This window comes from Anomalospiza imberbis, chromosome 1 (assembly GCF_031753505.1).
Source record: "Anomalospiza imberbis isolate Cuckoo-Finch-1a 21T00152 chromosome 1, ASM3175350v1, whole genome shotgun sequence".
Taxonomy (NCBI): Eukaryota; Metazoa; Chordata; class Aves; order Passeriformes; family Viduidae; genus Anomalospiza; species Anomalospiza imberbis.
In genome coordinates, this window is record NC_089681.1 from 22,255,104 (window position 1) to 22,280,786 (window position 25,683).

At 37.3% G+C, this 25,683-nt stretch overlaps 1 protein-coding gene across 3 annotated transcripts in view; it reads left to right on the plus strand.

Annotated features, from left to right (window-relative positions):
* Window positions 1-25,683, plus strand: part of STK3 (serine/threonine kinase 3) — a 133,527-nt gene that overhangs the window by 21,436 nt on the left and 86,408 nt on the right. For all 3 annotated transcript variants that reach the window (XM_068184134.1, XM_068184125.1, XM_068184120.1), the window contains exons 5-6: window positions 11,674-11,838; window positions 12,253-12,420. In XM_068184134.1, the coding sequence (XP_068040235.1) occupies window positions 11,674-11,838; window positions 12,253-12,420 (333 nt within the window). The remainder of the gene's footprint in view (window positions 1-11,673; window positions 11,839-12,252; window positions 12,421-25,683) is intronic.

Sequence of the window (25,683 nt, forward strand, 5' to 3'; positions counted from 1 at the left end):
TGCACTGGCTCACTTGCTTATCTGATCTTGGTGTCCATGCACGAGTCCATCCTGGCTGTGCTGCTGACCATGTTCTGTCAGTGGGCCTTCCAGGTGATGAATTGACTCAATGGGCTAATCAGCTGTGTTGCTATTCAGAGGCTGATCTTTAGGCCAGCATTCTTAAATTACTTTTCTCTGCAGCCAGGTTGAGGAAAAGGAGGAAAGAATTTGATCACAGATGTCCTGGTTGCCTTTTTCTGTATTTAGCCTTACAAAAGCTTATACTAGCTTCTGCAATGCAATGCTGAGATTATTCAGTGCTTGTCTAAAAAAATCCTTACTATGGCTCTGAAATATTAACTGTTATATAAATGCTGCAAAGTATTTTTCCTTAGCTCTTTAGAGTAGCATTTTAAGTTCCTTAAAAGTTGGATTGTACTGTCTGACTGTCAAAATGAAAGACCTTTCTTTCAACCTTGCATTAAACTGTATTTATCTGCTTGGAAATTTGCTCATGAAAATTACTTTTTTTCCCTGAGCTGAAAAATTTTTGTATGCTAGAAATAAGGTGCCTGTTATGTGTTGGCTAATTTTTATGAAAGAAAGGGAAACTGGAGCTACACTGGTATTCATCCATTTCCAAAATAACTATGTATATATTACATGCAACTACAGTTGACCAAATGCATTCAGAAATGGGGAAGCTTCAAAACAAAGATTGGCCATGCAGCATTCTCTGGTAAATGTGCTTTGGGATACGCTAACTGTCCTCTCTTCCCCCTTTTTCTACAGTGTTAGCTGATCATGCTCACTCAGTGAGGACTAATATGCTATTAAATTATACATCCTCTGAAGTCCTGTGTTTATTTGTAAAATACTATAGCAATTATCTCTCCCCAAACTTTATCTGACCTTCCTCTTTCCATTAAAAGAAATACTGCTGTTAACTTGTGCCATGAACATCTGCAAGTCAGTTCTAAGAAGAATTTGACTCCTGGATGATTTCTGTAGTTTCCTACATGTGCATAAAATGTTGGAGTTCATTTTGTGGGCAGTCTTAAAAGTAGCCTTGTAATACTAAAATGGTCAGCATAATGTAGTTCACTTTCTGTTTAAAAAGTGTCCTTGGAAGAAAGCTTACAAAATACTACTTCCATTCTAATGGCTGTATTTGCTGGGTTTCACAATGTTTATATTTGCTACTGATCTCTTTGCAGTCAGGTCACTGCTAAAAGATGAGAGAGACTATGGTATGTTGAGGATTTTTTCTGATCTAAACAGACTGGTTAGTTGCAGTTAACAGATCTCCTTTGCCTCCTCACCCATGTTTTAGAAAACAAACCTGTGGAACTTCTGGGAGAATAGCAGAAGTTGCATCTGTGGTTTGAAGTCAGTCACTTATTTTTCAAATTGTGCTGCTAGTGATTTTTCAAATAAAAAATTGTTAAAATTATTCAATGCAAACAGCAGCTTTTTTTCCCTCTTGTAAATAATTTTCAGCTAGTGCCAGTTTTAAGTTGTTCAAACAATGAAATGATCATGCAAACATAGAATATGAAGAAATTTATAATAAAATCTTGCAATAGAAAGTAGCTGTTTAAATGAATGTTTCATCAGTCATCTACTGGTACCCTGTATCTAGCTTGCATTGCAAAACACACAAAATCTTATTCCTGTTGTAATAACGGGTGGAAGTTTAACCTTATTGCCTCCCCACACTGCTTTTTCCTCTCAAAATAACCCCATCATTGTTTGCCTGGGAGACACAGAAATATCAGCTGAATTTTTAATATATTTCCAGTTTGAGTCAACCTCTCTGCATAAAAAGTTATAATCTGGGCAATAAAATTTGTCTCCATTCAAGGAGTTAAGCCAAGTTTCATTACGGTCTTCCATGTATATTTTATTTTACAATAAAAGAGTCTTTAAAGTTTAGATGGGTTTATTGCTATATATTTTTGTGGTGAGGAAGTGGATGAAATGTAGAAAGACTCCAGGTAAAAGAAAGGCTACTGTTTTTATTTTGGACATTTATTTTAGAAGTGGTAAGGAAGGAGGTGAACAGTGTGCCACTGATTTGGAATAAGTATTAATTTTAATTTGAAAGAGACCTCTGGAAGTCAGCTAGGTGAATCTACTTTTCCAAGGAAGGAAGTCCAGTTAGTGTTTAGGACCTTGTTCAGATCCATTTTAATAATCTGAAAAGCGGGAGACTCAACAGTCTCTTTCTTCAGCCCTGTGAACTTTTATTTCTTCTTGTATGCTCAGTGAGGATTGTTTTGGCTTGTTCTAGCTCCTCTAGTCCAGCTCTAGCTGGACTCTCCAGTTTGTTAGCCTTTCTTTTATAGCAGTCTGGAACAGGGCACTGTGTTCCAGATGCTAAATAGAGGGGGATATTTGCTTGACCTGACTGTGCTTTCCTAATGAAGGCCAGTCTATGATTAGGGTGTATTGCTGATGTTTCTGACTGATGTTCAGCTTGTCTTCTGGAGCCACCCAGAACCTTTTCTGGAGGAATGTTCCCTGCCACATGGATTCTCATTCCATACTGGTCATGGCATGGAGTGGTTCTCTCCTGGTGTGGGACTCTGCTGTGGTTGAGCTGCTGTATTTGGTTTTGTGAAGCTAATTCTTCCAGCTTGTTGAGATCCCTCTACATGGCAGCCCTGCCCTGTCTGTTTCTATATTGGCAGCTTCCATCCTGTTTCATGTCATCCACAAACCACCATGGGTTGTGTTCTTGCTCATTATTCAGGTTGTTGATCAAGATGTTGGGAGTATTCACCCTATGATCAGTCTCTGAGAACATTGCTTATAGCTGGCTCTTGGTTGCATTTTGAACCACTGCTGAGCCTGGCAGTCCAGCCGGTTGTTCTGCTACATCTTCTCCATGATTCCCCAGTTTTAGTTAAAAGCATATATTGGAGACTGCCAACAGCCTTGGTAAAGTCAAATGAAATGGCATCCTTAGCTTTCTCTTTATCCTCATAGGAAAGTGACCAGGTTAATTTAGCATCATTTCCTTCTGGTCAACTTATGCTGGTTGTTTTCAGTCACTTTTTTATCATTTATGTGTCTAAAAAGTAGCTTCTCTGTGGATTCACCCCATAATATCCTGGGGCCTGAGAATGGGCTGATCAGCCTGTAGTACCTCAGGTCCTTCTTCTTGTCCATTTTGAAGATGATGGTATTGTTGGGGACACCCTGATTGCTGTAAACTTTTAAAGCTGATGAGAGATAGCATTGAGTTGACATTAGCCAGCTCCTTGGCACCTTTGGATATATCTTATCTGTTCTCATGGACTTGTATTTGTCCAATTTACTAGAGTAATTCCTAACTTTTTTCATTTTGCTACTAGGCAGAGGCAATTGAGAGTCAGAGAAACCCTACTAAAGACTGATGGAGAGAACATGTTGAGGAGATTTCTGCATTACCTTGTCAACAGATTGACCACTCAACACAAAGTCTTTGTGTTTATTTTTAATTTTCTTTCTTTCTTTCTTTCTTTTTCTGCATATAGACCAATACAATCTTCTTGCTGTCCTCTGTTTTGCTGTCCAGATTTAAGTCCACCCTATTCTTGGCCTTTGTAAGTCAGCTCTTTACTATCAAGGCAGTACTTCTTTATTTATCTTTAGTAATTGGTTTCTGTGCTTTGCATGCCTTATTTTTTGCACTTCAGCTCAGTTATGAGTTCTTTGTTGTTCAAGATGGCTTCCTGCTGTGTTTACTCACCTTGCCTGCTAGGAAAGTCTGTTTTCATACTTCTAGGAAGTTGCCCTTTATGCTCTGCCAGCTTTTGTTGGCTTATAAGATTGTGCAAGGTCTCTCTTGGTGATGCTGTCAGACCCAGTGGGGATGGTATGAGCCGGTATGTAGTTAGTGAGCCACGTGATCTATTCGCAAATGTGTTCCCTACAATGGAAAAGTTGGTTTTAAACAGTGACAACTCAGATAGGTGCTTCCTGTTAGAAAGGCATACAGTTATATTGTTTTAGCAGACCTGTGTTACGGGCTTCCAGTGCAGCTCTTGACCTTATTCTTGTCAGAAGAGGACTTTGCACAACCAAACTAAGTACATTGGTGCTGATCACACCTGTGTGTCGACATCCCAAAGCATGTGCTACTGAATCATAGTTAAAATCTGAACATAATACAGTGCTAAAGAGGTTCTGTACTTTCCTGCTTTACTTCTAAGGTTGTGCTCGACATCTGGTTCAGTACTTCATAGATATCTTACAGGAAGCTGGAACTTGGTAATGAAGGACTGAAGAGTCTGACTTTCATATTCTTGTCAGTTCTTGATCTGCCCATGTCTGTGTATTAATGTTAGCTAATGTTAAGCATGACATTTCCTGAAATAGTTTTTCCTATGAGCTAGATATGTTTTAGATAATTTTATGCTGCTGCTAGGCTGTCGTAATTTTCAAATTACATATAGAAGACTGATATGTTATTCTTTAATTATCCAGTACAAAAATGCCAATTTAAAGGAAAAACAAGATGAGGTTTTTTGCATATTGTATTCAATAAATATTATGAAAGTTGTGTTACTGGGATTATGTAGTGAAAAACAAATCTTAAAAAATACTAACACTGATCATCACCTGTACAGTGAATATTTGTTGTTATATTTATTGCCGCATATTTTCTGTATGATTTTATGTACAGCTTGGGTCTTATGGTAGTGAGTTCTTACTCTGTCCATTACTGTAATATTGAGGTGTCTCCTTAGATTATATAGGATTAAGTGAAGATTATCTGGCAGATAATCCAAGACCAAACCTTGTTGTCTGAAGTAATGCCATGATTTGGTACTTTACTCCAAGACAGAGGCTGTGATTTTGTTTGAAGAGCACTATCTTTACGCATAGCATACGGATCTGCTTAAAAAAAGAAGTCTAGTTACCCTGAATGGTAGGCTCAAGGAAAACAGTTTCAGGTAGTGAGAACTAAAATCTAAGATTGGCTTCAGGCTAGAACTGTAACTTTAACAACTCATTTTCTCTCTGAAGATTTTTGCCTAATTCCTATGTTAGATGTCAAATACTACAAATGGGAAGGGTATTGTGGGAATTGTCATCTCTTCTTCCCTGCTTATTTGCCCATCTCTTCCGCATCTCAGGTTTTTTGTTAGTCCAGCCTTGTCTTCTGTAAATGAAGAATAGGAGAGGTGTGTGATGATGATAGGATATGAAATGTTCGAGCTTCATATCTTCTGGTGGAAGAATGGCTCCTTTCTTTGCCATGAGAGTGGACCTACCCGATGTGTTCAACTTAATCAGTGTTTAGATGTGTAATCTGAGTGTAAAAAGAGTGTTTAGATGCAGTAATCTGATACTTCCTGAAAGCATCAGATTTAATGTGCATGTATTAGTGTAAAAGGAGCAGCTGGGAATGGACTTAGTTAAAACAATTCAGCTGACCCAGACCCCTTTAGAGGGGCCTCAGGAAGGAGAATGTGTGCAAGAGAACCTGTGGATGAGTTGTCCCAACAGCTGCATGGATTAGTTGGTATATGATGGACTGGATAAACGCACTCCTCAGTCCTGCTTGTGTGTGGCATCCATAGCCAGTTAGATATAAATATCTGAATTAGATGTCTATTATAGTCTCCTAATAGATGTGGAACACTAGAATTTGCTGCTTTACTCCAGATTTGGATTTTTAAGATTGGCTTCATGTCTAATGTATTTTATGTAGGCTGTAGAGTTGTTCATGTTTATCATTCACATTCTTTTTAAAATATAATCTGCATGTGGTTTTGATGATGAAGGATTAGAAGCTGCTCCATGGTTGACTCTTACTTAGAGGGTAGTGCCAACCTGTCAAAGGGACAGCATACAGGATTAGAGCTAGCCAAAGATACCAAACAGATAAATGTTCCACAAGGTTTTAAGTGAGGATCTTGATGTGAACAGAAATTGGAAACGAAGCAGAAAGATTGACTGTGAAATTATACTGAGGTGCAAGGTATAGAGCTGTACTGATGGAAGAATGATGCTGTGCATGTAAAAGCTCAGAATAAAATAGACCAGCTTTTTTACAGGAAAAAATACTGCCCAGATAGATTGATCAGGAATAGAATAGTGTAAGAACCATACATCTAGATCAGGATAGCAACATTGACTGGAACATAATTCTATATTTATATGAAGTAGTTTTGTTTCTTTTAATTGTTTTGTGTGGTGATTATCAATGGCATTGCATGTATGTCAATATCAAACTACTTCTAGAACTAGAGAGTACTGTATATTGGGTAGATGGCAAGTTGTATGCTGTGACAAAGCATGTGAAGGTCTGGTTCTGTACTTAGCTGTTGTATGTTGAAAGTCACTTGTAGAGACACAGACACTATGCTACCTATTTAGCGACTTTTAAACATACTTATGAGAATAGATTTTGATTTAGAGTAAAGAAGGAAGGAGACCTGATTAGGAAGCATTTTGATGTGGATTTTAAGAGTTTATTTGTGGTTTTGTGAATAAATGGTTGTAGGAGCTTTGGATCTGTTTTTATGTATTTTGATCCCTCGTTACTTCCAACGATTGGTAGGCTAAAGAAGTGTGTCTGCCTGCATTTATTTCCCCAAATTCCATCAGATTTGCATTAATTTGTGTGTCAGCTAGTCTCTATGATGTAAAGAAGAACTGCATGTTATTTTTTGTCACATAAAAAAAATCAGTATTTCCACTCCTCTGGACACATTCTCATCCTTTACCCTCATTCTTCAGCTGTGGTGCCCAGAGCAGCACACAGAGCTCAAGGTGAGGCCACACCAAGGCTGTACAGCAGGGCAGTCACCTCTGTGACCATCTGGTGATGCTGAGTTTGATGCACCCCAGGAAGGGGTTTGTCCTCAGGGCCGCCAGGGTGCATTGCTGGCTCCTGCTGAGCCTGCTGCTGGACAGCACACACAGATCCCTTCCTGCAGGGCTGCTCTTGAGCCATTACTCTCCCAGTTTATGCTTGCTCCTGTGTTACTTCATCCCAGATGTAGACTCTGTCATTCAGGCTTGTTCAGTTTCATCCTGTTCATCATTGCTCAGTGCTCCATTCTGTCCAAATCCCTCTCTAAGTCTTTTTGTTCAAACAGCACCTCCCACTTTGGTATCCTCAGTGAACTTTACTAACGGTGCATTCAATTGCTGCATCCAGATTATTGATAAAAGTAGTGAACAAAACTGGCCCTAGTTTTTTTTTGAGGATAATTGAGGATACATCACTGGTGACAGGTCATCAGCGAGATGTAGCCCCATTCACTACAACCCTTTGAGCTCTGCCCTTCAGCCTCCAGCTCACTGTGTATCCGCTCATCTTGCAGAAGGATGCCATGAGGAGCAGCATCATAAGCCTTACTTAACTAAAAACTAGTATCCACCACTTACTTTTTATTCACTGTGGGTGGGTGACCTTATCATAGAAAGGTATCAAACGACTTTCTCTTTGTGAACCCATGTTGACAATGTCTGATGATCTCATTGTTCTTTCAAGGCCTTTCAGTAGTACCTAGCATGATGCTCAGTTTTGTAGAAACTGAGATTAGACTAACAGATACATTGATTCCTGCATATTCAATCATGCCCTTTTTGTAAACTGGAATAACACTGCGTAGCTTTCAGTCCACAGGGACCTCAGCCACTAATTTTTCAAGAACTAAAGCTAGTGATTTTACCTCCTTAGGAACACATACTTGCCTTTTGTTCAGACAGTTCACTAAGGAATAACTAAGTTAGTTATATATTTTGGAATTAATTTATTTTGGGGTGGTAGTCAAAATTTAAATATAGACAAGTCAGCTAAAACAAATCACCCATGATTTATTAAAATTGGTGTAAATTGCGCTGGATTTTCTTGTATGGAGTTGTAAATTATACGAATCATTGAATGATTGATGTTGGAATGGACCTCTGGAGGTCATCTGGTCCAACCAGCCTGCTAAAGAAAGGCCATCTAGAGGTGACTGCCCAGGGCCATTTCTGCATGGTTTCCAAGGAGGGAGACCCCACAACTTCCCTGGGTAATCTGTTCCAGTGCCTAGTCATACTCGCAGTAAAAAGTGAGCTGTTTAGAGGGAACCTCCTGTGTTTCAGAGTGTGTCCATTGCCTCTGTTCCTGTCACTGGGCACCACTGAAAAGAGCCTGACTTCATCATTTTTGGACCTTCCCTTCAGTTATTTGCCTAGAATAAAAAAAAATTCCCCATGAGCTTTATCTTCTCCAGGCTGAACAGTCCCAGCTCTCTCAGTCTCTCTCCTCCTGGGAGAGATGTTCCAGTCCCTTGATCATCTTTGTTGCCCTTTGTTAACTCTCTGGTATGTCCATGTCTCTTATACTGAGAAGCCCAGAATTGGACCCAGCACTCCAGGTGTGGCATTAGCTGTGTGGAGCAGAAGGGAAGGATCACTCACCTTCCTGCACCTCCTGACAATGTTATCTCATGCAGCCCAGGATACCATTTGCTTTTTGGCAGGCAATGTACAAAATACTTAAATACCACTAATGTGTGCAAAAACATCTGCACAAGATGGTTCTGGTGTACAGGAACAACATAATGAAACTTGTAAAATAATGGTTAGTGCATCCAATGAGGGAAGAAATGGTGTATGTATGGCTCAGCTGCTATACTGCATAGTTAAATAGTGTTTCTGGGTTTAGAAGTGTACATGTGGAGAACTTTGTAATTTATGTGCTTTCGCTGTTATGCATAGATGGTATGTGTTCTGCAAAAAGTTTAAATGGCACAACAGTAATGAAATTAATGATTTTGAAATAGTTTTAAAATAATTTTTTGTGGTGATTGCATGGTAATGTTCAATATGGCAGTGCATTATTTTCTGAAAAGGTAATTTTGTCTAGAGAAGGTGAGTGTACTTCCTTTGCTTCTTGTGTAAGGCTCGAAATTAATTGCATTCTTCTAAATAATATCAGGTATTAAAGCCATGCATTTTGTCGGAGTATTATTGTGCATGTACTTGGCCATGTTCAGCAACAATATAAGCAGGAGTGATTTTAGTGACTGCATCATGTTATATAGATGATGATTATATGAAGCACAAGTGGATAAATCTAGGTTGTCTGGAGCTGGGATTGATGTGTCTTGGAACAGCGTAAATCTGTTCTTCCTTCTTTTTTCCTGTGCTTTCCTGTTACTGCTGTGTGGGATAAACATGACTTGTACTCTCTGCCTCCTTCTTAGAGGTGCTATTCACTTCTCTGGGCTTTTTTGACCACTCTATGTATTTGGATGTGTAAATGCTTTGTTCTTCTGTAGTATTTAGTCATGCTAGAGCTTTATTTTGCTGAGGGTCCCCAGATAGTGCATCAGGCTGCAGTACTCCAGGATTCTCTTTTGGTTTGCTGGATTCTCACTCCATAGCTTATTTGCCAGCTTTTGGTTCCAGTCTTCTGTTAGTCTCTCCTTTTGAGAGCTGGACTTTGCCATGCAGTTACAAAACCACTTCTCTATCTAGAGCTAATGATCCAAAGATCTCCATGTGGTTAATTTTTCAAGAACTAAAGCTAGAGGTTTACCTCCTTAGGAGCACAGCATACTGAAGAGACATCTCTGCCGTGTCCTCTAAGCACCATTTTTCATAATACTTGTTTCTAGATGAAAGTGGGAAGGAAGTTGTATGCTTATTTTGCTACACATTTGTCATTGTTTAGGGTAATTTTCTGTTGCATGTTCAGAATTTGCTGTGTGGAAGGCTTTGGAGATTCAGTACACTGTATTGTTTCTGAAATTGGGTGGGTTTGGCAAAGCTTGGGCAGAAAGTGTTAACACTCAGCATGTCTTAAACCATTCAAGATAAAGTGTTTAATAGCCAGGGTTTAAATTGCCTGAAGTGTGAGTCTGCAGATAATCACAGTTTTAGAGATTCACCATAGAATCTTTAGCTCACATAATGAGGATTGTGTCTTTCTCCAAATATCCTTTTGACCATACTTTAATATATCTTACAGTTGATTTAAAGTCCCATCTTGCTTGACTCCAGATCAGGTAGATGGTTTTAGTCCCATGGCACAATGCCACAAAAGTTGTCTTATTTGAGCTGTGTATAACAGGGTTTTCAGTTCTTCTGGCATTCAGTCCTTTGAAGCAGCATAGCAGTCAGCATAAAGTAGCACAAATAAAGGCTTTGAGCAGTGTGCTGCTGAATAGAAACACTGAAAAATCTCAGAGATAAATGGTGGGCAAGGAATGCATAATGCACGGCAGAGGCGGTAACTGCTTGGCTTGGAGCTACTATACCACCATGAATTTCATCCTCTGCTTGCATAGGAAAAGGTTTATAAAAGTCTCTGGAACTCTTGAGGTATATTGACACATGCGCTTTTTTGAAAGCAATGCCAATTTGAGCAGCAGCTACTTTGCTTTGTCCTTCTTTATTATGCCATGAGTTGAATCCAGGAACTGTTTTGTTGGAAAAATAATTTGGCAGACAGGTTTGTTTTCAACTAGGATCTGTCTGTTACAGTGGTTCAGTGAAAGAGGGGCTGAGACACCGTGTGAATTACTGCTGTAGGTTACAGGGATAGGAGGGATTGGAGCTTGGGACTGTTGTTTAAATAAATGTGTGTAACTGTGCCCTTGGCTCCACACCTAGGTTTTGTGAGACCAGATGGAAGCTGCAACAGGGAAGTGGTTCTGTTTGTTAAATAAATAAAACTTGTTGTGAGCAGCTCAGGTGCTGATAATTTTTCTGACTAATAATTTTCTTTCATTTTTGTTGATTCATTCTTTTGGCATAGAGTGATGGTGAGTAGATTTTTTGTTTCTTACAGGCTTTTGGTGGTGGTTGTTTTCTGGAGGGAGGTGTGGATGTCTGCTAACAATTTCAGAACTGAAACTGGAAGGAATTGCTAGTGCTTAATTTATTTTCTGTGTAGGATTGGAAACGTAGAAGAAAGAGAGGGAAGATGCAACCCAGCATTGTAGCCAAATCAGAGTATTCATCCTCACTTTTCCAGTTTCTTGCATTTCTGAGAATGTGTGAAGTTCATTTTAGTTCTTATACTGAAGAATCAGTGTACTGTAATTAACTGGCATTTCAGTTGTATGGATAGTTTCTTTGTATTTCCTTGAGTAATTGCATCACATGGAATGAATTATGTGTGCATGTTTTTGCTTTTATTCGAGAACAAATGCTGATGAAAATCTGAGAAGTGTTCCAAAGGGGGTCTAGTACCTGAAAAAGAGACTCTTGCTGTTTCTCTGATAACACTTGTTCAGGAGCTTATGTCTAAGGTGGTGAGGATAAACAACTGCTAACTGATGACTTACTCAAGAGTGTATGTTATTTATGAAGTAAATAAAACAAAATATGCCTCAATGTTTTTCACTCTGTTGTGTTTTCTTTGGTAATGAAATGTATGTCAATTTTTTTCCAGTTGACTTGCAATTTATTGTAGCATTTGTAATGGCATGTGACTGCGCTATATTAGAGTTAAGCATTTTGGCCTGCCGAGGCTACACAACATCTTTTTTTCTATATAGTTGGCATTTAATAATTTATTTATTATTATTTTTTTAGCTTTAAAATGGAAGTTTTTCTGGTCTGTTAAAAAAAAAGAAAGTGAAGCATTGTGCTCTTTATAATAATCACTATCAAATTATCGTGATTTAAATCGGTCAAATATATGGACCTTATGTGTATACCTGAAAGTAGTTTTATGTTTTCTTGCAGCTAACAGAAGATGAAATTGCAACTATTTTGAAATCTACTCTTAAAGGACTTGAATACTTGCACTTTATGAGAAAAATACATAGAGATATAAAAGCTGGAAACATCCTTCTCAACACTGAAGGACATGCAAAATTAGCTGATTTTGGTGTGGCTGGCCAGTTAACAGTAAGTAACTGTGGAAAGATAATTTTAAAATGCTGTAGCGCTCCCAGCCTTGTTCTTTCACCTCTGTCTTCTGCCTTGAATTTTGTGTCTGAGCAGTGTCATTGCCACTAGTGGTAGTGACAGAACTAACATTCTTTATCATGCTGAGTATTTAATGTGCTGCAGGGCTATTTAGTTTTTATAACCCAGTGTATCAAGTGTCTGATGATCCCTTTAAATTTTAGTTTGAGGTTTATGATTATTGTCACCTCTTTGGCCTCTGTAGGCTGATGGGCTGAATTTGTTTGGTATTAATTTGAAGTCACTACTACTTGACCTTTGGTGGATAATTTAACTTTTAAATATAGAATTGATATAAAAAATAATCTGAAAATAAGCATCTCTGGTTTAATTGCATAAATAATATAATTACAGGATACAATGGCAAAACGTAATACTGTTATAGGAACACCATTTTGGATGGCTCCTGAAGTCATACAAGAGATTGGCTATAACTGTGTGGCAGACATCTGGTCCCTTGGTATAACTTCAATAGAAATGGCTGAAGGAAAGCCTCCATATGCTGATATTCACCCAATGAGGGTAAGTGTGTTGGTGTTTTTTGTTCGTTGTATTAAAAAAAATAACCCTCAAACCCACAAAACATTCAAAACCCCCTAATACTGGAATCATAAAGCTGTATGTTTATGAATAGAGATTTTAATACTTACAGTTTTTACTTTCTCTGTTGCCTTCTCTTGACTCCAGTTTGTCTGTGTTTTTACACGTTTCTGTAAGGTTTCAGAATGCCTGAATCTCCACTTGAGAGGGAGCTGCAGCAGGAAGCTCTTAATTGGCTTTAGGGTAATATATAGAATCTGTTTCATACTGCACTTGGAGATTTGCATCACCAAGAGTCAGTCTGCTTTTGAAAGGCAGTTTTGAAATAAAGGTGACCTAAAGAAGAATTCAGAACTGTCCTATGGGGAGCAGTGCTAATAGTATTATTATTAGTTACACCTGACAGCTTTTATTTATTAATGACTCCTAAGGTCTCTTACTGAATTAGTTCACTTTTTGCAAAATAAAATGTAAATATATTTTATGAGGAATAGCAGTTAGAAGGGAATTACTTGGAGAAGTTAATGGGGAACAATCTTTATGTAGGGATAACTTGATGCTGTTAGTCATGCTGCTGTTATTTTGTAATGAGCTATAGAATAGCTATTCTGATTGCACTGAGCATCAATAAACGCTTCATTCTTAAATTGTTTAAAACTCATTTTAATGAAGAAGGCACTTTATGTTGCTTAAAGCATACCTTACTCCAGAAGAATCTTAGCAATTTGCCGCAAAATTGTTATGCATACTAAATTATTGTATTCAGTTTTGTTTTGCTGGTGCCTCATGTATCAGAATCTTAATATAAAGAAACCACCACTATAGGAGGAGAAGGTACTGTTCATATACAATTACTGTAAGGTGATGCACATCTGAATTCAATTATATTTAGTGCTATTTTTGTTTGTGGGGATCTTGATTTTTGGTTGTGTGTGCTCTTTGGAGGAGAGATGTTTCCTGAAATTTCTGCTAAAACTAGTGAGTGATTTTCATTTAGAAGCATTACATAATTTTGGAAGCAAAGTTTAATCATTTTCCTGCACCATATTTTTTTTCTACGTGTAATTAACTGTTTTAAAATTATGATTCAAACTAAAAATACTCAGGTGATAGCTGAGAACAAAATAAGTATCTCTGAAGCTGGATTTTGATGAGAACTTAAGATTAAATAACCTCTAAAAATATTTTGAAGATTGATGACAAATTAGCTACACTTGATCATGCTGGGATTTTTGGTTATACTTCTAAAGAAAATGCCTTAATTACATCTGAGTAACATCACTGTATGTAGTTGCACCAGCTGTTGAAAGGTGAAGACTACATTATCAGAGAGGATTTTTATGTGCATGACAATAACTGCTTATAAATCAAAGGTCATTGTGTTTGAATGCTTGTGGATCTGTTTAATTCTTGCAATCAAGTGAATGCTATCAAAGGCCAATGTAATCTAATGCAATTCTGGATTACATACAGCATGTGTTCTTGTTAATAAATTACGTTATGGTTTTTAAGGGCTTGTATGTAGTTAGTACTCTTTTGTATATTTGATACCTCCAGTTTTTCTTAATTTTTATTAGTGAGTTGTTACAGTGGTTAACAAGAAATACACAGATTTAAGTTGCAATATTTTTTCTGGTGTCATATGATATAGCTTCACAGGACTTTTGGCCATATGTAGATGCTTTGTTTTAGTTATGACACAGAATTGATACAGGCAAGCATGAAAGCTTGGGCAAATTTTCTTCGCTTTTCCTAGATGTTGCTGGAGTTCTGTGGTATTTATGTAAGGCACAATTTTGTTGCCTGGGAATGCATAGTGAAATTACCATGCACGCTATTTTGCTGTAGGCTGGTTGGCACTGCCACAAAGGTAATGCACTGCCAGTAGGCCATTTCCTTGTCAACTGCATTTACAGCTTAATAGAAATATTACATGACTTCTTTAAACAAGTGTTTTGGCAGAGAGGAAATAGCAGATTCCATGCAAACAAGCATAGCTTCCTCTGCTTAACCACGCTCTGACTACTCTAAAGAGTTGTACTAGTTTCAGCTGGGAAAGAAGCACTGGGGGGTGCAAAATGGAATTTCAGGTGGGAGGGGGGAAGAAGAAACAGGTTTTTTCTGGTTAAGTATTCCTGTCATAGTGTATTTGTGTGTTAGTGTCATCCATGCTATTTCACACAGAAGTACTAGGTTGGGAGAGACCTTGAAGATCAAGTCCAAACCAGCCCTAACACCTCAACTAAACCTTGGCACCGAGTGCCACATCCAGTCCTTCTTCAAACACATCCAGGGATGGTGACTCCACCACCTCCCTGGGTGCACCATTCCAGTACTTTATCACTCTTTCTGTAAAAAACTTTTTCCTAATATCCAACCAGTATTTCCCTTGGCACAGCTTAAGACTTATTTCACTTGTTCCTGCTGCAAACTTGAGCTCAACAGGAGCTGTAGTTGTTGCACTTGGTTTGAGGCTCAAAGGTCAAGAGCAGTTGCCAGCTCAGTAGTTTTAATGCTTTATTCACCTAAGAATTATGGACTGTCTCACATACTCAGTGTCAGAGTCTTTTTCTGCTTTTGCTAATGATGAAAAGTAAAACTTCTGTATTTTCTGTGTTTCTTTTAAAAGGAGGAGTACTTTCAGGTAGTTGTAAAGGAGGGAAAAATACAGATGTCCTCAAGGTTGCCCTAAAACATGGTGATACCACCACTAGAAATAGCAAGGAATTTGCTGATTAAAAAAAATCACTCAAACCTAGGTAATTTAACCCATCTAGCAGGGCTAAAAGCATGTTGATTGCAGTAGACGGTGCAGCACCCAGGGTTAATGTGGCTAACAGTGTCTGCATCTGCCTTTGATTGCTCTGCTGTGATGAGCAGTTAGCAATTTACAGTAGAGCTAATTAAAGGGGACTTCATTGTGGTTCTAGGTCAAGACTCAATCTCTTCCTCTGAAGCTGCAGTTATGTTTTAACAGCTGAATTCCCATGTTCCCATTGACTGCAGCATATATGCTGTCCTGTAGTGATAAAATATTTATGTCCTGCCCCAGACAAAACTTAATTCAAACCATTAGCTGTTTTGTTCAGTCACTCCTCTGCATGTGATATCTATCTTTAGTATTTCTAATTTCACTATTTTTAATCTGTGACGATAGCAAAAAGAATGGACTGTTTTACTGTGACAGTTGTGATTTTGCTCTTTTTCTAAAAACTGGTAACATGCTTGTGAAATATCCTCTGTCTTTGCTAATCAAACCATGATCTCAAATTTCATGTAAGAATTGTTTTTGGTGGAACATCCTTTAACCTGCATAGTTTTCATATGATCCTTCTGCTGCTGGTATTTGGCTTTAATAACATTTCATCATAAAGCTAGTCTTTAAACTTAAGCATGGCTCTTTTTGAGGTCATTCTCTAGGCCACCCTTACTACAATTTTTCCTCATGTTTATGCAATGATGTGATCAGTTATTCCTGAAAGGCTGAGTTTTTTATGATCAATTTAGGTGTGGGCTGCTGCTGTTAGAAACATGCTGTCCGTACCTGGGAGTTCCTGACCTTTCTGTTAAGCAAACACTAACATTTTTGTGGCCTCACATGAAGTTGGGAAAAGCAGCTGATGTTCTGAAAAGTTAATGTGATAGAAACCTCCTAGAACTGGGCCAGAGAAGTTGTAGGAGTGTGTAGTGGACAGAGGAAATGGACTGAGGGGGGAGTTACTGCTTTTGAGCCTTTTAGACCAACTATAGAATGGTAACGTGTTTTATAAAATTTCCTCTTCTTTGCAAGGTGAACAGTTACTGACAGGTTGGTGTGCTTCAAATAAATGCTGGTAGCTCTCTTACAAAAGAGAAGGAAATAAAAAGACAAAAAAAGCCCAAACACTTTTCTTTCATGCTTATTGGGCAGCTGCAGTAATCCACATTGTTGTGGCATGGAGGAAGCTGGTGCTAGATGGGTTTTTCAACACTTCAGAGTATTGGTCTTTGTTTCTTTATGCTGAAGTTTGTTGGAAATGGACATGTGGGCATCACATGTTCTGCAGGGAATTGGAGGAAGCCAATTTGAACTGCTTCTATTTGCCTTAAGTTCAATCATGATATTTATTTTTCCATGGCACTTACCCAGATTATCCATGCCTCCTGCTTAGCCTGTGTCATTTCCACCCTGGACTAATCTGTTTGTAATAACCTTTTATTCCTGATGTATCTTATAACAAACTACAATTTCCTGGTTTTTTATTCTTGACATATTGCATTAAAACTGGGGATTGAAGTGAGAATTATTGCTCTGTAGGGCTCTAAGGAAAAAAGAGGTGTCATATGGAGCATCGCAGTCAGACTGGGACCAGTTTTTCAGCCATTAAGAAGACACTTTTCTGTCTGCCTTTTGTGCCAGAAATTGAGGAGAGGAAAGAAGAAAAAAACACTTTTGTCTTTCTGTATAGTCACTCTTGCATTTTTTCTGTCCAACAGATGGTGTTATCTCATTGGTGTCTGTTATTTTCTTTAAGAGTTCACCTATCTTATCTCAACATTACTGCTTTTAAATTAGACTAGGTTTGTAAAACTATATGGTTTTCTTTTTTTAGTGTTTTGCTTATCTTTGCAAAAGATTTTTAAAAGTCCTTTACCTTTTAAGAACTTTCTATGAGACACTGTTAATTTGTAACTTGATGTCTTCTTGCCTGCTGTGTCAAGATAGAGTGAACTGATATTTAAAGAGTTTAAAATATGGATATTTGATTGTATGTTACTGTTCATTATTTTACTACTCTTCACAATCTTGTGGAAGAATGACAGTGAGCTGTGATGTTTTAAGGTGCAAGTAACGTGTTTGCTGTGGGGACCCTAAGGCACTGATGTGATATGGCTGTGACAGCAGGGGAATTGGAGGAGCATGTGTTCTGTTGCAGGGTTTTCAAAGAGCTGTTGTAAGACCTTTGGCCCTCTCTAGGCTTTAAATGGAATTTTTGTATTTGCTTTATACAGACCTAAATGCAGGCGATGGGTGCAGAGGGATGGTATTCCTCCCTGTTTCCATGCATTTTCAACATCCATTTCTGCTGGAATGAGTGTTTACGTGGTCACATGATAAGCTGGATCAGAAAACTAACCAAGTAACAAGAAGTAGCTTTCAATGATATTGTTAACAGGGTACTCCAACTAGGTGGGGACAAAAATGTGTGGGTGGGACTGGTAGAAGAAATAGGTCATCTGTTTTTAGGCATCAGCCAAGTTGATTTAGGTAGTTGCAAATGAGTCTCAGCTGGCCATCTGTAAATTTATTATGATTGAAACTTAGTAATTATTAAAGGAAACTGCAGAGCTTTTCTGAAGTTGACCCTTAAAAATGCTTGTCCTAAGGGACAAACTGGCATTTTTGTAGCTGTCCTAATTGTCCTTTGAGGCTTTTTCTGGTTGGGCATATTGATAAAATTAGACAGGGTTCTAGACCTTTCATGGCTGAGAGTTCCCCTGCAAAGCCTTCCTCCTTCTCCACCTCATTCTGTTCTTCCATCTTTTAATGCTATTGCTGTGATACAGCTGAACTTCGTGGGGGTAAAGCAAGTTTTGATTCATAATATATTTGCCTCTGGTACTATTTATAGCCAAAGTTTCAAATAGGTGTTATAACTTTATTCATGAAAAAAGAATAAAAAAGCACTGTTAACACCAGACTGTATTTGTCTAACAGAAGATAAAGTATGTTCTCTGTACAGACTGAGGAAAAAAAAAATTAGTTTTGAAGGAATTGCTTTCCACATAAATCACCATGAGAAATACAAGTCCATATTCTAATGGATACAGAGCATTTTTTCCCTGAGTGAGTAGTAGTAGTATGTGGTTCAGATCAGTTGCAGCTCTGCTAATACCAGCATTGATCTGTATCTTTGGTAGTTTTCATTTTTTGTTCAACAGCTTTTCAGGACTGAACTCTAAGGAAGTGTGTCTTATTTAAGGATTATTAACAAAGGAAAGCTTTAAATTTTAATTAAATATGCTGCTGATTCAAATTAGTAAACAACCTGTCCACCTTCTCTGATCAAAATGTGAATAATTGCTGTGCAGGAATTGTATGAATTGAAAACCAAAACAGATGAGGCAATACATTAAAAAAAAAGGTGCTAAATGCTTTTTCATTCAAGATTTATTTTATTTGTCAAAATAAGTGTATTCACTTATTTTACTTGTCAAAATAAATGTATTTACTTATTTATTTTAAATGAATGGTCAATTTTTATAGTGTGCGAACAGACCTCTTTCTTTGCCTGAACTGCTGATGGTGTGGTAAGTAATTGCTGAGGTGCAGACCAGGTCCTAATACCCTGTTCATGATATGACTCCTTTCAACAAAGCTTCTGCATTCAAAGATGGTAATTGTTGGGCAAATTAAAATGAGTGATTGTGTACATTTTAACTGTGCATGTTTTCTTTTTTTCTGAGCAAATACCTGAGGTCCTACCTAAATGAAATATTTGCATAGAGTTTGCTAGACTCTTAATATCTAGATAACAGATCTACTGATCACCAGGAGAATTGCTGTAATTGTAACAACAATTGGACTTGATAGCTTCTTTCATCAGCTATTATTCTTTAATTGGGTGTATGAAAGCATGTTTTGATGGGTTGTTTGTATGTACCTTAATGTGAGGAGATACATTTCTAAATTTTCTGGAATACAGTTAAAGCAACTGTTAACTATTACAGTAATGGCATTTTTTACTAGATAAAAAGGAGAGTTTTTAGATACTTTTGTTAGCTTGACATTACTTTTCATTGTGGTTGGGTTATTTTTAGTAGTGAATTGAAAACTAAATAAAGGGCAAATTGTGGTCCCGCTGAAAAATAATTTTCTGTCCAAGTTTCACTTGCGGCTTTTGGGCAAGCTGCTCATAGAGGTGCAGAGATCCTGCTCTGTACATTTTTTAAAATTCTTTTTCATTTCAAAGTGTGTATGGTTCTCCAAACTCAAAGCTACAATTTATGATTTTAGTTAAAATATGTTTGGTGTTCACTTATATATTTAAGGTGATTTCAAGTGCTTTCTTCCTTAAGCTCTTATTCTTTGTGGACATGCTAGTCATAGATACAGACATAGTACCCTTTGAACATAAGTTCTTTTTTAATATGTAATGCCTGCAGGATTAATGCAGGCAGTGAATTTCCAAAGGATTTAATTTTCGTATTTGTTTGTGATCAGCCCTCCTATGGACCTGCTGTAGAGGTGAAGGGGAAAAATTCTCATGAGTGAGGAAGTCATCCCAGGGAAGTGCTCTAGAGGTATAGTCTAGTTTCTTGTGATACAGAAATATAATTTCTTTCAGTTTTCCAGTGTGCCTAGCATAGAATTTTAATGAAAATTCCTGTGGCATGGCTTAGTCAAAATACGTAAATGGACTAAAAAGAAATAGTGTGTGAGTTGTCCTCAGACACTGAAGACAAGTTTAGAGGTATCTGGTTGCAAAACATATGAAATATAGCATGTGATATTTTATTTATTTTCTTAAATTGCAATCACCAGTTCATTGCTTGACTTTACCAGACTCAGTGACGTTTATGGAGAGCCTCCTAGGGAATGATGTGCCAGCATGGCAGCATCCAGTTTCCAACACTGGACAGCTTGCTATGCAAGGGGATAGTATGTTTAACATCAGCCCATTTTATGTGAAAGAGAGATTTGTAATACCACTGGGAAAGCAAGATAGGAAAAATACAATTTGTTCTCTGGCAAAACTTACTGAAGATAAAAAAGTTTCTCCCTAATACCCCGAGGATATTTTCAAAGAGGTTCAGCCACATGGCTTCCCAAACAAAGGATTGACAGATCTCTCTGGTTTATTGAAGTCTTTAATGATATGGCATTAGCATTGATTTGCTGTGAAAACACTAGATCACTTTAGATGTGCTCAGTGATTAAATTGGAGGAGGATAGCATCCTATTCCTGTTCACGTTAAAGCTTTTGAAAAAGTCTGTAATCTGATGTATGTAATTGTTGTCTTCCTGTAGGTATTACTTTTTTAATTTACCCTCCTTTTTTCTTGCATCTCTCTATCTTGCTGTTCTTTTCCAGTGAAGAGATGGCTTGAAAGTTCATGTAACAACACTGTTGCAATATAAGAACAGTGCAATTAAGTTGCAGAATCTAGCATACATGTTTGACTGTGGCTTAGAGAATGCATTGTCGCTCCTTCACATCACTAGAATTTTCTTTATGTCACTAGAAGTTTTGGAAGTAGAATAAATGTTAATTACTGTTAAAATTATAAATTCATTACATTTTTAAAATATGTTGGGTTTGCTGGTGCAAATGTGTGCAAAAATGAAATGTTAATCTGTCATGTGTAATAAAGTAGCAGAAGCAGAGAATATTTGAAATTTGTAATGGAACTGCAGTTTAACTTGAATTAAATGGAAAACATTTATTGCATGTTTCTAAATGAGGATTTAATTAAAATAAAATTAGTACATCTTTTTAGACTTACCCCTGAATAGGAAATTTGAGACATGCTTTGGTTGATGGTTGGTTTTCTCTGACTTTGATTAATCACTTTCAAAGTAAGTGGAGGATCAGTACAGTAATTTCATAATTACACACAAGTGAGTTAACTTGAAACTTTTAACTAAAATAACTGTAAAGGGAGTTTGATCTTGGTTAGTTTCATGCAATGCTGTGCATCTTCTGTGAGTGATTCAGATTCTTAGCAGTGCTAATCTGAAAAAAGGACCCATACCATGATGCTACCTATTTATTTACAAGGTGCTTCAGTGGTAATTGTTGGACCTGGCAAAATTATTTTTCTAAGATGTTGGAACAGTAAACAGAGGTTGAATGTAGCCATGAAATTAATGGAAATATTCTTGATGACTTGAGTGAGCACCGGCTCAAGCCCTAGGACCTGTAAGCATTGCTAAAGATTACTTGATAGAACTGTTAATGAGGGTGAGGGTAAAGCCTGGAATGTGTTTGGCAGAGGCAGCATGGCACAGGATAACAGTATCCACTGTGGCTGAGCTGGTTGCTTGCTCCTGGGCAAATACTAAAAGCAAACAAGCAAACAACCTTTTACCAAAAAGATTATTCAGAAGTTTTAAATTGCTGTAGGTTAGCTCATTTGTGATGTTAGTAATACTGTAAACATAGATCAGAGTGCAAAGCAAAATTATTTTGCAACTTGAAGATCTCAAGAAAATTTTATTTGAAATAGGCAATCTGTAGTAAATCATCAAGATTCATTAAATCTAAAATGACAATTTCAACATGACATGACTTTTTTATTAATGAGCTTTAAAGCCATTGTTATTAAAAAAAAAAAAACAACCAATTTTCCATCATTTGTACATGTCATTGTATGCTGAATTTATTCACTTTCTGTTTAACCTGCACTGTGGATGTGGAAAATAATTCAACAAGGTGTTTATGCACAGGTTTAGGAGAACTTTTTTTATTAGCAATTCTGTAATACCTTCCAGGATATTGTCAAGTATACCACTTTTAAGTGAAGAGCTATACATATTAGCTACAAATATACTTCAATTAATTTTTATTATTATCTTTCAAGTTCTAGGATTAGCACTAAATATGCAAGGTTAATTTTCATTCAGTCTGGCAATTAGCTTCATTAAAGAGGAGGGAATCTGTATATTGCTTTTAGTTGAAATGTCTGTTTGAATTTTTTGTATACAACTAATGTCTTTTTAAGCCAAGAAAGAACTCGGTAAACAATTTTAATACATTTTTGGAAACTTGAATTAATGTTTCTTTATTGAAGTGAATTGTATGTTCACTTTTTCTTTAATATGTTTTCTGTCAGTATAGCTAGTTGACCTGGAGGAAGTGCTTTAGAGACTTGACTGCTGTATAGCCAAATTCTTAGCACATGATTACAAGTTTTAAAAGCAGAAGTGTATTTACTTGAATTTTAGTTACAGTGATATTTGATTTTTTTTTTTAATATGTGGGAGAAAACCGCAATCAAATTAGGAGGAAAATATTAAGCTTCTGTTGCTACTTACCAGAAGATTTTTGTATGCTTTGAGCCTATACTGGTTGTTTACTTCATAAAGAATCTAAAAAATTGCTTAGATTGGGAGGCGGATAAAATTTGGAACGAAGAAAGCTTATTAAAGACTGCATGTACCCGATTTCTGTCATGGTATTATATTGCCTTAAAATGTACACTAGGAAATTTTTAAAGAGGATGATGCATATTTAATGAAGAAATTTATTTATTTAAAAGGAAGGGTTGCCAATCAGTCTAAATTTGCTTCAGTTAAAACTTGATGGTCTAAGGACAACTTATAATCCTTTTCTTGTTATAAAGTATTGTCAAATTTGTAGTAGTATCAGTTAAGTTTATGGAAACTTTGTTTTAAGGTGGTTTAAAAAAAGAAGCAAATCTTTAATTTGTATTTGATGGCACCTGTTTTCATTTTGTTTCCCTGGCAACACCAGTGGTATCAAAAATTGCCCGTAGACCACCCTGGTTTTAGAGAAGAATGAAATCAGCCTGGCTCAGGCTTTGAGTTTACTGACTAAATACTTAGACAAAGCTTTAATACACAGTCAGTACTTTGCAAACTAATTCAAATGATTTGGGTATACAATTTGTGATATATATATATTTTTTAAAATTAGAATTTTCTGTACTAATGCCAGTTTGTATTGTTCTGCTGTTTTTAAAATGCATTGAGATACAGGAATTCTTTCTGATACACTGTCTCCAAAAGTGTGTTTGAAAGCTATAATAACTACCTGCAAAAAAGTAGAGTAAAAATTCCTAGTTTTTAGATAACACAATCTGTCTGCTTTTAAAGCTGTATGGATCCAAGGTTTTCTTCCAGATGTAAATTGTCATTATTTGCATTCCCATAGGAAACAAAGGCAACATGAGCGTTACTTCCAGATTCTACTTTTGTCTGTGCTTCTTTACTGTGTCTGAGAATTCACCTTATGAAAATTACAAATATGGTGTTCCAATTGCCACAAGTCTTAATACATTATCAGTTTGTGTTTCAGAAACACAAACATGGATATAATTCTTCCAACTACTGCTTATCGTTACCTCCTTGCCTGAAAAACTGTGCCTTACTGACAGAGGCCTTGTCTGCTGTGAGGAGCTCCTCCTCTGAGCTCCATGTTATACTGTTGGTGGTTTAAAAAAGGAAAAAGTCAGTGTTCTGGTGGAGCAATTCAGATTTATAGTGATAGTTACAGGAACACTGGACAGTCTGAGAAGTTTAAGGTGTCTTACATTTTCCGTTCTGCCCCAGAAACTTAGAATAATTTTGGAAGATAACGAGGTAATCTGTTCCCAGAAAAGAGTGCTTCTGATGGAGTTCATGGGGACCTATGGTACAGTACTTCCCAGTGTCCTTGTGCTGGGAGTGGAGCCATTAGAGATGGCAGCCCAGTATTTCCTCTACTGCTACTCCTTTTCTCATGCTGTGAAAACGTTAAACAGGTAGCATCAGCCAGCACAAGATTTGCTGACAAACTGACATGCATGTGTTCAAACAGTCATCTGTTTCAAGTGGGATGTTCCTTGAGAAATGTAATAGTCATCAACTCTAACCTGGGACAGAGGGCACGTCTACACTGGGAAGGTACATCCAGCCACAAGTGAACTTTGCCTGTACTATCCCCCTTTCAGTTTTCTCCAGGAGTGTCTCTGGAGCAAGTGTGTGCATACTGTAAATGTCTTGCTTTTTGTTTGTTTCTCTGAATAATACGACTAATTTGTGCAAGCTGTGTTTTTTGGTATTTAGAAGTAGCTAGCATTTGATTCATGGTGCTGAAAATGAGCATATGCAAGTTCCTAATTTGTAAAACATGCTGTTGTTAAACAGTCAGAATAATTAAATTATTTAGAGAAATTGGTACAAAGCTTCTTAGAACTTGATCCTTCTAGCAGTTGTGTGAATTGTCATGTATAAATCATGACTGCGGAGCAACTGGTTGCATTGCCACTTGCTTGGTGTGAAAATATGTGGAGTGTGCAGTAGCTGGAAGGTTCATTTTAGACTGGAAATACTATGGTAAGCTGATGGTGCTTGAGAAAGGTCTTACTACTGTAGGCCTGGGTGAATAGTAGGACAGGTTAAAAGCCAGAGGACATGTCTGTCTGGGTGGGTGTTGAAAAGTTGGGGGGTGCTCCCTCTGACAGCTGTGCAGGCTGAGGGCAGGACTTCAGGTGGCTCCAGCTCAGGAGCAGTACACTGCCCCAGCATGCCTCTGTACCCAAAGTCAAGTACCTGGTCTCTGAGCTTGTTTCCATGTTTACCTCTCCTTTGTGTGAAAGATGCCTTCTGTTTCAGGCTGTAATTCACAAGCTTTAGTACAGAATTCATTCACTGTGCCTGGACTGAGTGTGGACACAGAAGTGTATTTCACCAAGCAGCTAAAGCATATGCCACAGGATTTCTGCTGCTGGCTTGTAGATTTTGTGCATGTTCTGGTTAGATTAAGATTCAGTTCAGCATTAACTTAGCTGATGCAAAATTTAACCTATTAAATTTTTTTAAAGTAACTTAACTTCAGGAGAACAGTGTATTCTTCTGCGGTGTTTCTGATCTAGCATTATGATTCCTAAAGCTGCTTTAGTGTTGTCTGGAAAGAACTTTGATAAAAATCAACTAGACTAACATGCCCATAATATAAGAGTTTGTTCTTGACCCCTTAGTACTTATAGATGAAGTCAGTGAGTATAATGTTCATTTTCTTAAGCCATTAAGTTATATATGTCTTCCAGGTATTGTTTCATGCACTGAGTATGTTCTTTTCCTACTGCTTTTTAATAGTCTGGTTAGGATGTTACCTTGATTCTTTACCGGTATTCAGAAAATAAAAACATCATTGGCTTCAGCTTTCTTTCACAGCTGAAGGGAACTTTTTTTCCGTAAAATTAATGTTTAATGTTAACAGAAGAAGAAGGTGTATCCTGAACATCATAATTACATTTGTTACACATTTAATTAATGACAGTTATCAGAAGACACATGGTGAGTAGAGGGAGACTGCCAAACCTGGTATTGACACAGGAACTTTTTTTTTTTGCCTTTTGTAACACAAAAATTTGATCAAAAGATGCTCTTGATTCATGTTACTAAATAAATAATTTTTGCAGTCCAGAATTTCAGCAGTTGACAAAAGCCTTCACCTTTATTGTTTTCCTTTGACAGTTACATTTATGAAAATAGCCTCTCAGAGTGCCTTTAAAGGCAGCGAACTGGGTTACTAGGGG